The sequence below is a fragment of the Zea mays genome, chromosome 4 (genome assembly GCF_902167145.1).
Source record: "Zea mays cultivar B73 chromosome 4, Zm-B73-REFERENCE-NAM-5.0, whole genome shotgun sequence".
Classification (NCBI taxonomy): domain Eukaryota; kingdom Viridiplantae; phylum Streptophyta; class Magnoliopsida; order Poales; family Poaceae; genus Zea; species Zea mays.
In genome coordinates, this window is record NC_050099.1 from 146,642,746 (window position 1) to 146,658,238 (window position 15,493).

At 40.9% G+C, this 15,493-nt stretch overlaps 1 protein-coding gene across 2 annotated transcripts; it reads left to right on the plus strand.

The window, feature by feature from the left end:
• Positions 1 to 616: 616 nt before the first annotated feature.
• On the plus strand, positions 617 to 7,782 carry LOC103653787 (histone-lysine N-methyltransferase SUVR4). Of its 2 annotated transcripts, none has more exons than XM_008680593.4 (9): positions 617 to 894; positions 2,923 to 3,118; positions 3,387 to 3,693; positions 4,030 to 4,550; positions 4,901 to 5,187; positions 5,520 to 5,586; positions 5,677 to 5,727; positions 6,314 to 6,414; positions 7,415 to 7,782. In XM_008680593.4, the coding sequence occupies exons 2-8, from the start codon at positions 2,924 to 2,926 to the stop codon at positions 6,398 to 6,400; spliced, it is 1,515 nt and encodes a 504-aa protein (XP_008678815.1). In that variant the 5' UTR covers positions 617 to 894; position 2,923; the 3' UTR covers positions 6,401 to 6,414; positions 7,415 to 7,782. The 2 variants fall into 2 exon arrangements, with proteins under 2 accessions (XP_008678815.1, XP_008678818.1); XM_008680596.4 differs by having other exon boundaries at positions 618 to 894; positions 3,390 to 3,693.
• The last annotated feature ends 7,711 nt before the right edge of the window (positions 7,783 to 15,493 follow it).

Below are 15,493 nucleotides of genomic sequence, written 5' to 3' on the forward strand. Positions count from 1 at the left end.
TGGTGCCCCTGCCGACCGTTGGCGCGGGCCACGCGTCGCCTGTAGATTACGCGGTCGACCGTTGGCTCACCGGACAGTCCGGTGCACCACCGGACATTCCGGTGAATTATAGCCGTACGCCGCCGATTTTTCCCGAGAGTGGCCTGTTCACCGGAGGCTGGCCTGGCGCACCGGACACTGTCCGGTGCACCACCGGACAGTCCGGTGTGCAAAGCCGAGCTGGACTTCGGCTGTACACAGCCAAGTCACTTGCAATCCTTTTCTACCTTTCTTTTCTCTGTTTCTAGCACTTAGACAAAATATGTTAGTACTCAAAACAATGTACTAAGTTTAGAAACGTACCTTGTTACATGATTTGCACCTTTTGCTTGTTTGACACATAATATCTCACTCACTATGTGTTGGACACTTAATTACCAAAACATTATAAAAATGGCCCAATGACACATTTTTCTTTCAACCTCTTTCTCATCTATGTATTATGATGAGGTGTATATGTTCGTTATATAGAGATGTGAGACCATTCAGAGCAAAGTCAGTATTTAGGGTAAAGTCGGTATTTGTCCACGTAACCCTAACTAGAGTTACTTAACAGTACCAAGCAACCCCTCCATTTATTCTTCTCCCCTGTTTGTGTTCGGCGGAGGGCAGCCTGCTCTCCCAGATACACCTCGTGCCGAAACCCCTCGCATCCTGGAAAAAAACTCTCTCTCTCCGGAATCGTTTGGCCTCCAGATCCTAGCCAGGTGGCGGCGATCGCGTGCCGCCGGACGTCGTCCGTTTCTGGCGTCTCGTGCAGGAGGCGCGCCGCCGCCGGCGGCTTGATCACGCCGCTGGAGGAACGCCGATCGTCCCTGCCTCTGTTTCGTCGCATCCGGCGGCTCACTTAGTTAGGTGCGCGTTCGTGCAGTGGGTGCGTGCGTTTGCATTTTGGCCGTGTGTTGTTTGTGGTGTGAAGAATGTTTTTTTTTCGCGGTAGGGTTTTCGGGGCCCGTTTCCGAGAATTTTGACGCGTTTGTTGCTTTCGCTGCGGCTAGTCCGGTTTTCCAATCCGCTTCACGTCGGCGGAAGCGTGGGAGAGGCGGTGCAGTGGGGTCTTCGTTTTCGCTCATCCGTATCTTGTCTCACCTGTTGAGTGTGGTTTTTTATATCCTACTTCTCTAAAAGATTCTCTCTCACGTATCCTATTCTTCTTCAATCATTCTATATATTTTATTTAAAAACTTATTATATAGATTAGGACTAAACAAGACGAATCTATTAAACCTAATTAATTCATGATTCACTTATGTGATGCTACACTAAACATTGCTGATCACATATTAGTTAATGGTGTTTTATTTTTAGAGACTAATTTTAGTCCTTCTATTTTGTTCTATTTTTAGTCTCTAAATTAACAAATACGAAAACTAATAAAATAGAATTACTAAAAATTAGTCCATAAAAACCAAACAATCTCTTAATCTTAAAAAATTTGTATCGTCATTTAGTCTTTATCTATCTAATTAGTTTATAAGAGCATCTTTAACAGTGTCTTAAATCAATATTCTATTTTAAAATATAAGGTTAAACTTATAAAAAACAATTCTAACAGTATCTTATTTTACAATTTTTTATAAAAAATATATAGTACACCATAGACCCAAATATACTACACCCTAGATTAGTGCTCTATTCTTTTCTCAAACATTTTTCTTCCTAATAATGTATTTTAGTTTCTAAAATATATTTGCTCCATCACAACATATAAGTCATTCCAAGATTTTTTGAGAGTCAAAGTGTTCAAGTTTGACCAAATTTATACAATAAAGTAATAACATTTACGATATCAAATGTATACCATTAGATTCACCATTAAATATATTTTCATACTACATCTATTCCGTGTTATAAATCTTTATGATGATTCTTATCATACGTTTGGTCAAACTTTAAAAACTTTGACTCTACAAAAATCTTGTAATGACTTATATTTTAGTACGGAGGGAGTATGTTTTAGGGTTTGACTGTTGAAGCTTAATTTGTTTTTAGTGCTCTAAACATTTTAAATGTTACTATATTTTATTTTTTAGGCAACTGTTTTGAAGCACCTTATTGAAGATGTTCAAATTAGACTATATTTAATATTTCTAATTGATATCAAACATTCGATTACATATAAACTAAATTTTAGGCAGGAAAAACAAACACCCTCAAGAACGTCTGCACAATAGGTCAGAATTATTGCAGGTTATATGACCTTCATTTTATTGTTTGTTGTGCTGCACATTGGTGTTTGAGAGATTACGCTGAAGTTTTTCTTTTCTCTATTTACTGTGTTGCCGTGCTTTGGTGTAACCATTTTTGAGTTGGTGCGCTGTTCGGTTTCTTGTAGTAGCAATGAGCCCCACGCCCATGATAACAATTCTGTTTATAATGTGTCCTTAACTTAAAAGAAAAGGATTTAAATTGAAAAAAACATCAGCTCCTTGACGAGCTATTTGTTGTGATGACATTCCAAGAGAATACAATAAACATGTACATATAAAGTAGAATAATGTTTTTAAGTCATTCAATTAATCACTATTAGCCAACCTTATTGGTTCTATAGACTCGATAAGGCTCCCGGACGTGAACAACTCGACTATAAACCTAGTCATCCGACTAGTTGATGATTAGTTGGTGGCTCTCCTATCTCATTCTCTATCTAATCTTCTATTTTAAACTCTATTCTGCAAACAATGCTATTTAGTGTAAAACAATGTTTTGTACGACCATATGCATGATCTGCTGGACACAGTTTTATAGCCTATATCTTCTCTGCTTAGTTTTCATGATGCGAAGTGTATCTTTATCGAAGTTTTTAAATTTAATATCTGTTCTTTTCAGGAGTCATTTTTCATATCATGTTTGAAATTTATTTGTTTCATTGCTGCCTAGCAGGATGGAACTATCAAGGATTTCCACAGAAAAATTTGATGATGCAGTTAAATCCATGACTGATGCTGGTTTCTTGAAGGAAACTGTTGAACAAGCACTGAAAAAACTGATAATATTATATGAGGAAAACTGGGAGCATATAGAAGCTGATAATTATTCGACTTTGGTTGAAGCTTTACTTGGTCATTCAGATCCCAAAGTATGTTCTGGCCTTCTATTCTGATTTTTGTAGAGGATTTATTTGCTCAGATCTGTCACATGTAATGGTTTTTTTGAAGCAATCATATATTTGTTATAAATTGGCATTAAGAAATATTTTGGTATAAATTAATTCTGATGATATGTAAGGATCTGTGGCAAATAAGAAACTGATATATGACGCTGAATTTAATACATGTGGGGACCATTGTTCCTCTTATTAGTTCACTAGTTTACCTTGTTTAAGACAAACTCATCAATCAATGTAGCAGGCAGGGCAGAAAAAGCGAGCTGAGAAGAATCTCAATGTGGATTCAGACCATTATAATAAGAAGCTGAAGATTAAAGGTGGTCAGACGCCTAGATCTAGTATGCATGGCAGTGCCAAGAAAGAGTTGACTGAAGAGGCAGATTCCCTTGAGGAGAGAACCACTGGTAACCAATTGCAAACCAGTCGTGCAGAGACTACAATAACTGGTGAAAACAGTTGTACTTTACTTGAAAGTCAAGACCCTTGCACCTCTGAGACCCCAACAGTCATGTGTCCTAAAGTTTTAGGGTCCAACCGTCACAATGGTAATGTGTCCCTATAAGATTACTCTCATATCTGTTTTATGAACAGTGCAGCCGGGTATCCGATTTTCAAGACTTTAGTGCTTTTCTTTTTGGACTCCCACAATTATTCACATGTCTTTTGCACTACAAAGAATATAGATCATCATGTCTATCTGGAAGTATGGGTATTAGTGTTTTTTCTTTCTTAAATATAGGTTGTTTTAAGTGCAGCAAAAAATATTTGAATTCGACTACTACAATTACTTCATACTTTATATTATTATTTTATGAAGTTATTTTGGTTTTAAAAACAGATGTTGTTTTGTGTTTTCACTAAACAGTCTTTACCCCAAACAGGCATCAAAAGACAGTACCATGATGTCAATGATATAACAAGAGGCGAAGAATGTGTGAGCATTCCAATAGTCTGTGGAGAGGATGGGGTTCTTCCTCCTCCATTTCACTACATATCACAAAATACCACCTTCCAAGATGCCTGTATCAACCTCTCACTTGCTAGAATTGGAGATGAAAATTGCTGTTCTGGTTGTTTTGGGGATTGTCTAGCGGAGCCACTTCCTTGCGCTTGTGCAAGAGAAACTGGCGGAGACTTTGCTTATACGAGAGATGGCCTGCTTAAAGAAGGATTTCTAGATGCGTGTGTCTCAATGCTCCGGGAACCACTTAAACAACCGCACTTCTACTGTAAGGGTGTCTGTCCTATTGAGCAAATAATGAAGGGAGTCAGCTCAGCGAAACCTGATGCTTGTAAAGGGCACCTTATTAAGAAGTTTATCAAGGAATGCTGGATAAAATGCGGCTGCACCAGAAATTGTGGAAACCGTGTGGTTCAGCGAGGCATTACTCGCAAACTGCAGGCAAGTGAAGTAACTTATTACCGTTTAAGAGCATGTTATTACCCTTTCCCGCTAGATATCAAATTAACACTAACCAGTGCTACAGAAAATATAATGAGTTGATGATGGTGCTTACAGGCTGCCAATCTGTAGCATCTTTTTTTTTACCTGATCATCATCTAAAAGCGTTTCAGCAACAAATACACTACATTGCAACCAAATTTAAATTAAATTGAGAAATATAAAGAGATTTTGCTAAGGCATTTTTCCTTGGAACCTTATGCATTCTGTGTCTACTGTTTTGCTAAACAACTTACTGCAGCTTATATATATGTCTTCATATTCTTTTGCGTCCTGTATCATCGTTTCAGGTGTTTTTAGCTTCTCGGAAAAAGGGATGGGGCTTGCGTTCTGCTGAAAATCTTCCTCGTGGTGCTTTTGTATGCGAGTATGTTGGTGAAATATTAACAAACACTGAACTACATAAGCGAAACACTGAGCTATATGGAAAAAATAATAAAAAGGCTGGTAAAGCAAGGCATACATACCCTGTGAATCTCGATGCTGACTGGGGCACTGAAGGTGTTCTAAATGACGAGGAAGCCCTTTGCCTAGATGGTACCTTTTATGGGAACGTGGCGAGGTTTATGAACCATAGGTAATATTTCCTTTTGGTCCATAGCTAGGGAAGCGTTCCTTCAATCAGAAATTCATTATGATTCTTGTGAAGCTCTATGATTTGTGACTGAATGGTTCTGTATGTGCTCGTGATACTCTTTGCTTGTGTTTTCCGTCTTTGTTTGTGCTTGTGCTGCTTTTGTCTGTCGCTCTCTTTACACATGCATAAAGTATCTAATAGATGAATGATTATTTGGTTGACAAAACAAAAAAGTTCTGCTGTCCTTTCTTCAGAAACAAAAGATCTGCTGTCATGCTCCGTTGAATTAATACTATCTACATGCTAACTCGGCATGTTTTTGTATTCTGCAGGTGCATTGATGGTAACATCATCGCAATTCCTGTTGAAGTTGAGACGCCTGACCACCACTACTATCATGTGTGTGAAACGCTATCTTGTTACTGATGCTGTAGCTTAAATTTAAACTGAGTCCTTGTAATTTTGCTTTTCTTTCTCTTTGTTTATCAGCTGGCATTCTTCACAACGAGGGAAGTAGAGGCTTTTGAAGAATTGACATGGGTATGTGGTGTTTCCTGCAATTATGTTTATTCATCCTCCATCACACTTTAGTTGCTTTTAACTAGTGGGTTAACAAACATTGGTTGTTGGGTAGCCATCTTTTGTAGGGAAAAAACTGTGAAATGACCTTCCACCTAGCTGAATTTGGTTTCATCTTGTTTTATCATAGGCCTTGTGGTGGCCAATTTATGGATTTAGAGATATGATCAATGAATACTTTACCGCACTGGTGGAGAGGGAGAGGACGGCTAGTTTGGAAACTCAAATCCTCTTCGGGATTGGAGAGGGTTAGGGTGAAATAAACTAATTTACCTCTCAATCCTCTCCAATCCTAGAGAGGATTTGAGATCCCAAACTAGCCCTTGGTTGTTGAATATGGATGCTAATATCCTAATCAACTGGAACAAACTCCATAGATGTCGCCCATGCCATTGCCATGCTTTGGCAAATTCTGGTGCTGCTCATGGTTGCATTACCCATCTTGTCCCTCCTTGTGTAGTGGCAAACCCACATAACACCTAGATCATGCCCTACTTTCAGTTGTCTACCAGAGCATGCTATAAACTCGAGCACATTACAATTGCAGGACTATGGAATTGATTTTGATGATGTCAACCATCCTGTAAAAGCATTCAAATGCCATTGTGGAAGCACATTTTGTCGGGGAAGATAAAAGACCTATCTCAGGTAAGTGTCCGAAGATTGCTTTTGTAGCGCATTAAACAATCTGCTACTGCGGTCCTAAACAAAGAAAGTTAGTTACTACAAAAAATGTGTAAGCATTTCAACAAAAATGTTAATGATGCTGATTTCCTACTTTTAAGCAAATGCATTGCCTATGTGTGTGTAAACAACTTGTGCACAAGAATTAGAGAATTCGTGTAGTCCCTTCAATATATTTAATCGCTGTCCAGTATTATACATTTTGCCTTTTGACCGGCCTTTTCTATTGATAAAATAATATAGTTTCAACCTTAAGTTTGATTAATGTTAGTTCAAAATAGATATAATGCTTATTTTAGGCCATTATGCTCTCCATCCATACATGTGTAAACAATTGTCTGACGAATAATTAGAAAATTAGTATGGTCTCCCACATCATGGTATTGTATGTACTCATTAGATTTGGCACCAACTGGATAACATAAATACTGTACTCACAAGCATTCTATGGCAAAAAAAAATCCGAGTTTATACTCATGTAACATCATTTCATTTGTTTGAATCTGTTATTATGTTGGTGATATTTTGTCGTTTAGGGCTAGTTTAGAAACTCAAATCTCCTTCGGAATTGGAGAGCATTGAGGTGGAAATTAGTTCATTTCTTCCACAATTCCCTCTAATCTTGGAGGGGATTTGAGTTTCCAAACTAACTCTTAGAACTTGTTTGGAAGGAAGGAGATTAGAAGGGATTGAGAGAGCTAAAATACTTTACTATTCAATTCCCTTCAATCTTCTTGCTAAGGGTTTGTTCGGTTGCGAAAGGATCGAGAGAGATTGGAGGAGATTAAATATCTTTTTATTCAAAATTGAATAGAAGAGGATTAATCCTTTTTCAATTTTATCCAATCCATGTGTAATCGAATAAGGCCTAAGGCCTAAGGTATTTTAGCCCTCTCAATCTTCTTGCTAGGAAACAAGCTCTTAGGCATATCAGCTGACTGTAAACGTTGACATGCTGCCACAGGAGGATGTAAATCTCTGGTGTTGTCCTGAGAATATTCAAGGCTCGTGGCGGGTTCTTTTGGACCATCCTACTTATTGCAATGCTTTGCGTGCTAAAAGACACCATACGAGCTACCCTGATTCGATCAATCTCCAAATAGCAGGGTTTATCGTGTAATAGCGTTACCGTTTAGCCTCAGCTGTTTATCGTGTAGTCTACATTTTAAAACAGTGTTTTGCACGGCTATATGCATATCACGCTGCAGACGGCCTAAGACTAGGATTATGCGCTATTACTCTAAAAAGCTACTCCGGTTCATGAGCTCCTTGTCTGTTTGGAAACCCGGTCTGTTCTTGCACGCTTTTTTTTGACATGGCAGAAATTGTCTCTCGGTGCTGGTGGTGCAAATGACACGTTTTTCTAAACATTTTAGGGTTAGTTTGACAACTTTTTTTTCAAGAGATTTCTATTTTACTAAAATCTATTTGTTTTGTTGGAATTGAATTCTATTCTAATAATTATAATTTAGACAAACTAATTAAGTTATATATTTGTATATATAATTTATTTATATATTATTCTAAATCATATACGAGAGATAGTTATACACTACATTTATATTATAAAAGAAGTAAGTATAAAAGTGTGTTATAAGTTGTACACTAGAAAAGTAATTGTAATATATAAATCTATAAAATCAATTTTCATCTATCACTTCATGAATTTGATATAAGTTTTTATATAAACTTTTAAAAGTTTATACAATATCACATTATAAAAAGTAGTCTACACCATTAGTTAAATTCTAAGTTCTCAAAATCAAGGAAACAAACGGGCTCTAAAAGAAATTAGTTTATTTTATCTTAAAAAAAGAAAATTCACTGGAAAAATAGAGTTGTCAAACTAGCCCTTAAAGAAAATAAATTGTGTCATTATGTGTGAAGGGCTGCTGAATCACACAGATTGGATTGTGTTCGATATCAATGGCCTGTACTGAATTGATGCGAGGTCGGCTCTCTGCGTCTGGGAACTGCACGGCAAAAGCATCCGAACTGCAACATGCTGCTGAATCAAGCAGTTTGGACTGTGTTATCAGTGGATTCGAGAGACATTTCCTTTTATGCTTAAGAGCGCGTTCGGTTTTCTCCGAATTGATGTCTGGAACGGTTCCAAGCTGAATTGTTTGTCTAAACTATATAACATTTGATGAGCTGAAAAAATTCTGGATCTATTCCTAAAGAAATGAATAGGGCATAAATTCAGGAATTCAAACACACATCTCAGTTACGCAGTCAGCCGAAAGAGGAGATGGTACCCTGTCCAACCAGGTATCTAAATACACATTTGAAGAGATGGTTATGTATATATAGGTACTCTCCCACATCACGTTTAAAATAGATATCGAGTAGGTTACCAGTTGAAAATGCATAGTGCCATTTAGATATCTGTAATAAATTTAGGTGTCTTGATAGGTATTTGTTGAAGTCATACAAATCCACACCTTTGGCTACTCGCAGCAGCAGATCATGTAAAATAGAGATTTGCACTATAGATTATATAGTTTGCAGAGTGAAGTTTGAAATAGAGAATGAGATAAGGTAGCTACCGCCTACCGTTGATAGCCTTACCAAATCTGTTGCAGGGTTCCTCGCTCAACTGCACCTCTTCCATTGTACTCCCTACGTTCCAATTTATAATTTGTTTGACTTTTTACTCTGATCGGCTCGTCTCATTCAAAAAAATTATAATCATTATTAAATTTTACTGTGATATTGATATTGTTTAGCATATAATAGTATGACTTTAATATTTTTTATTTTTCGTTAAAAAATTAAATAAGATGAGTCAGTCAAGCTTGATACGAAGAAGTGAAACGAATTATAAATTGGGACGGATGAAATATCTCTTTTGTCACAGCGACGACAATCTCTATCTATTGCGTCATGCCTACATATATAGGTTCTGAGAAGCGGGAACATACTCGTATCCTGTTGTACTTGTAGATGTCTCCCCCAGCAACAAAGCAGTTTTTGGTACTTGCATCATACAGTGATGCAACAGAATCAAGGTCGGCATCCACGTTGTGCCTCCCCCTCCCCGACGAGGCGACGACTCACCAAGACCATAGCAGTCGACTGTTATACCGGGCAGAACGAATCTATCATACTGAATGCTGAAACATAGTTAAATTCCCAGCATCATCGACTGCCATCTAGCGTTGCATACATCTCCCGCCTAAAAAAAGCTCTCACGCTTTCGCCAAAGGAACGAATTCATGGCTAATAGCAACTAACCATGCTTTCTCTGTATCCGTCATGACATCCCCACACTCGTACATGGTTCATCCTTGTGCACATCAAGAAAACAGAGCACTTCCATTAGCCAGATTATTTCCGACGGCCTGCACGTCAGCTGTCGGACATAAGACTTACGTCTGACGACTTCAAATGACCATCGGAGATAAGCTTATCTCGGACGGCTTGTCTGTCAGCCATCAGATGTAAGGCTTATATTCGACGGCTGGCAAACAAGCGGTCGGAGATAAGTAATTTTAAGGAAACGGCGTTGAAACGTGTGCCTGTCTGTCTGTCTCTCGCATCACTTGTCCGACAGCGCCACTGCTGCTCCACACCAGCGGCCGTGCCCGGCCTCCCTAGCGCCTCGACTCCTCGCTCGCCGGCGCCGTGTCTTTCCCGACCCCTTCCGCCTCTACGCAGCTCGCCATCGGCCACCATGACCCCGCCATCCATCACGCCTGCCGCCTACGCCCAGACCCGCGTCCGTTGCCTCCGTTGATCGTGCGCACGCACGCACGCCACAATGTAAGTATTCTTGATCTTGTGATGTTTGCTTGTAGTTAAGTTATGTAGAATTAAATAATTTGTATGTTAAATATTATTTAGTTGTTATGTCTTACAGCCAGAATTTGATTATGTAATTAAATTAGCTTGTTTTTAGTTTATTTAGTGGTGCTTAGATAATTTAATTTTTTAATTTCCGAGGTAATTATTATGCCATCGGAAATAAGGTCATTTTATATGATTTGTCACCTATGACAATGTTATTTCGTATATAATATTGTATTGGTGGTTTATTAGTTGAACTATGTAATAATACACGATGGTTCTAGTTACTCGTAGTGTATCGTAGTGTCAACAAACGAAACCTAGGCGTCACCCGTTTCGGTCCAACACACCTCACATGCGACACATGTGAGGTGTGTTGGGCCGGAATTGTCTATTTATTGGACAGCCTCGGGGTGACCGACAAAGTCTGTGTTAATGACAAAGGTATGTGCTCATGCGTAGTTTCGCCAGCATAACCTATCTGTTCTCCAATTGCACCATTTTCAGGCATGTGATTGGAGAACAACGGGGTTATATTGCTGAAATTTCGCACGAGCACATGCCTTGTTAAAAACACGGGGCTCGTCAATCACTCCTGGGGTTTAGGATCTATCCTTTCCTACAGATATTGGGGCGTGATTTCTTTGTAGTAACCGACGATCCGTGCATTACTTAACTAATTAAGTTAACGTCTCGTATTGTCACACCCGGTTTTAGAAGACAAACTGAATACGAACCATAGTCTTAAACATAAATCAAAGTGCTAAAACGAAACGTAGCAATACACGACCTTCACAGGCAGCCGACTGGAGGGGTTTGCCGCTAACCCGCGCCTAGAACTCATCATAGTCTTGGAACTCCTGGAAATCCTCTACCACGACTTCATCTTCTCCTGAGCAGTGGTTGCAATGTGGACAACCTGTGGGGGTTTTGGTGTTGTAAAGCAAGGGTGGGTATACATCAACATACTCAGCAATTGTCCCGTTTGGTTGAGGTGGACTAGCTGTATGTGGGGTGAAGCTCAGAGCGATTGCTTTTAGTTGGTCAGATAATTATTACTAGTAGAGAGCCAGATTTTAGCATTAAATTCAAGTTATTTACCCAAAAGTAGTCCTTCTAAATGGAAAGAATACCAGAAACCATAATCATAATCATCACCATTAAAACCACAATTATCTGTATCATCATTTGTAATCATAGAATCTCTAATCAAAGGAGCTCCCAAGGCCGCTCATAACCGTGAGCACAACTGATATATCAGTTTCATAACACTCTGCAGAGGTTGCACACTTTACCCACGAGCCGTGATTCTCTCTCTAGCCCGGGCTTGCAAGACCCTTGTTCACTTCCGAGGTGAATGGTCAGGGATTCACTATGAAGCCTTTACAAAGATTACCTGTGGTTGTAGCCGCACGTTAGGTTTCCTAAATGTACCACACTCCTCCCCAAGGGGCAAACCACACTCGGCAGAGCGAGCCGCATACACTGAGCCCTATTGACGGCACGCCGGAGAAGCAAACTACACCTTAGTTCCTCTAATTAATTAGCTAAGGCGTCCCATACCACCCTCATGGTTGTAATGTTTTTCTGGGTGGTCATCCAACGAACCAGTCCGTATGGAGAGGCACTCGAGAATCCGCTCGAGACCCCTCGAATATCACAATGTCATCATCATAATCAAAAGTAAACATCGTATCATAAATAATCTCATCATGTTCATTGATTAAAGTAAAGCGCTAGCATAGAGCTAATCCAAAAATGATCCAACCCAAATAGGTGAACAAGGTCAAGATAAACAAAAACTAGTCAATCCTTAGATATAAATTGTGTAAATGGGGGGAGATGAATTATAAAATGTGTAGGACTTAAATGGGTAAGAGGACACTTGCCTTCACCAACCAGCTGCTGCTCAAGATCTTCTCCTGCAACTCCTTCGTACTCCGCCAACGGACCATTATCTATACGAGTCCAAACATACATTCCACAATCTTAACATAGAAAGAAACAATACACCACACAATAAGATATTACAACTAAATAGACACGTAGCGCAGGGCTCGTATCTACGACTATGCGAGAAAAGAAGCTACAACGGTCGAAGCTACAATCGAGAGACAAAACGATTACGTTAGGGAACTATGGATTAAAATACTTATCTAAACATAATCATATTAATTGACATTCGTGTAATGCATAAATAAAATTAGCACTAGATCCTAATTAGTTTGGTATTTGATTAATCGTCGTTAGTCATTACACTATGCCCTTTTAATTAATATACACAATTCTAGGTGAATTTAAAAGGATCGTTGCGTGACGAAGTGCGCGACACAACACACTACTCGAACGGAATTTAAAAGGATTGTCACGCGACGAAGCGCGCAACACCACAGGTGACTTAAACAGAACTAAAAGGATTATCGTGTGGCGAAGTGCGCGACACAACGCATGATTCCGACAAAGGTTTAAAACGTTACGACGCGCGCACGGGGACTAGGCCGCGCCGAGAGGGTGTGTCGCACCAGGGCAGCACCGACGGGTCAGGACTCTGAGCGCTGGGGGCAGGGGGTCGCGCGTGCTGGGGCAAAGGGGCCGCGCAGGAGGGCAGGGCACCAGGGGGCCGGGGGTCGCGTCGGGGAGAGTTGCCGCGCCGGGGAGGGCGGCCGCGGTAGGGCCGCACACGCCGGGTAAGGGGCTTGGTCAGGGGGTGCCGTGCAGGGGGAGGGAGGGGAGAGAGGGGAGGGAGGAGAGGGGAAACTCACCACGGGCTCGATGGACGGTAGCAACCGATCACCTGGATCCACCCTAGGGCAGGGAGAGAGTGGGAGAGAGGTGGAAGAGGGAGAGGGAGGTTACTTTGCACGGGAATAGGCTGTCTCATGAGCTTCCTTGAGGATCAACTCCTAAATGGATTGAACATTGGGAACACACAAACTGTCTTTGAACCATACCACACCTTCTGTATCTTCCCGAAAATCTTTGCCTCTTCCTTCTAGAATCAGCTGCCGAATTTCATTGATCTTTTCATCGTTCTTATGTGCTTCTTTGATTTCCCGCTCTAAGGTGGGTTCTAATTTGACTGTTACTCCTCGTGTGCGGTTCAAAAATCTGAGGCTCAATCTGTCAAATTCTTTGGCCAACTCATAAGGCATCGAGTGAACGACCATCATATTGACTTGACTTTTTCTGCTTAAAGCAACTACCACCACGTCCGCTTTGCCTGAATGGTAGTGAATTTCCAATTCATAGTCTTTGATCAGCTCTAACCATCTTCGTTGCCTCATATTCAGCTCCGACTGGGTGAATATGTACTTCAGACTCTTATGGTCTGTATAAACATCGCACTTCTGCCCGTACAGATAGTTCCGCCATGTCATTAGTGCATGAACCACTGCTGCTAACTCCATGTCATGGATTGGATAATTCTTCTCATGAACCTTTAGCTATCAGGATGAGTATGCCACAACTCTTCCCTCTTGCATCAAAACACATCCCAAGCTGATGTTGGAAGCATCGCAATACACCGAGAAAGGCTTGTGCACATCAGGCAGAATTAAGACAGGTGCTGTAGTCAACTTCTCTTTCAGCGCTTCAAAGGCCTCTTGGAACTTCTGGGTTCACTTGAACTCAATTTTGTTTGCTAGCAGAGCTGTCATTGGTCTTATAATCTTCGGAAACCCTTCAATGAATCGCCGATAATATCCGGCCATTCCAATGAAGCTTTTGATTCCTCAAAAATCTGTTGGCGCTTTCCAGTTCAGAATGTCTGCCACTTTCTTTGGATCCACAACCAATCCATCTCTATTTATAATGTGACCCAAGAACATGACTTCATCAATCCAGAACTCGCATTTGCTCAACTTTGCATACAGCTGGTGCTCTCGCAATCTCTGCAATACCATCTTCAGATGATCTACATGCTCTTCTTCACTTTGAGAATATATGATAATGTCATCAATGAACATCACCACAAACTTGTCTAGATAACCCATGAACACACTGTTCATCAGATTCATGAAGAAGGCTGACGCATTTGTCAGGCCAAAAGACATAACTGTGTACTCATACAACCCATACTTGGTAATAACTGTCGTCTTCGGGATGTTCAAAGGTCGGATCCTGAGCTGATGATAACCTGACCTAAGATCTATCTTCGAGAACACGCTGGCTCCTCTCAGCTGGTCGAACAGATCTTCTATTCTAGGGAGAGGGTACTTGTTTTTGATTGTGACTTCATTCAGAGCTCTGTAATCGATGCACATCCTCCTAGTCTCGTCTTTCTTTTCCACGAACAGGACAAGGGCGGCCCAAGGTGAGGTACTTGGTCTGATGTAACCTTTCTCTGACAGGTCATCTATCTGCTTCTTGAGCTCCACCAATTCTGGTCTAGATACCCTATAGGCTCTTTTAGAAATAGGGGTGATGCCAGGAATAAGCTCGATGGCAAACTCAACTTTCCGCTCAGGTGTCATACCAGGTAGATCTTTAGGCAACACATCCAGAAATTCTGACACAACCTTGATAACCTCGAGTGAATCGGCCTCTTTGCTATCAATAGTCATCTGGTGACAACCTCCTTTCTTTGGCTTGGGTGAGACTAGCTCAGTCACTACTTCTTCTCCTAGTGGGGACACCAACTTCACCATCCTCTTATCATAGCTGATAACTGTTTGGTACTTATCTAGCCAATTTATCCCTAGGATAACATCTATTCCCTGAGTACCCATCACTATCATGTTAGCGGGGAACTCTATCCCCCTTGTTTCCACACTTACATTCAAGTATACACTATCGGCTCAGACTTTTCCACCGACTGAATCAATTTGAATTGGTGTTGTTAAGGTGGTTATTGGGAGATTATGCGCTTCTACCCATGACGCGACCCATCCCTCCGGCTCCTGCTCCTCCGAGAGGTCAGTGTTGTGGCTCGAGCTATTGTCGTCGTTGTCTCCGTCGTCAGGGTCTCCTCCAGCAGCTACTCCAGCGGCTAGGGCGCCCAGTGGTGGTGCAGGGGATGCCTCCAGCGGGGGCACAGGGGAGCAATGCCCGCAGACTCTGCCTCCTACTGAGGCGAGCAGGAAAAGCCCTGCTGCTCTAGCTCCTGGCGCCGACGCTCCTGCTCTTCATGCAGGTGGTGGTGCAACCTCTCCAAGTGGTTGGACTAGCCAGTCACTGGGTGACGAAGCGAACGCTCTGCAAGACGAGAGGGCAAGAAAGGAATGATTGACTTCCGTGTTGTATGTTTAAGACGAGC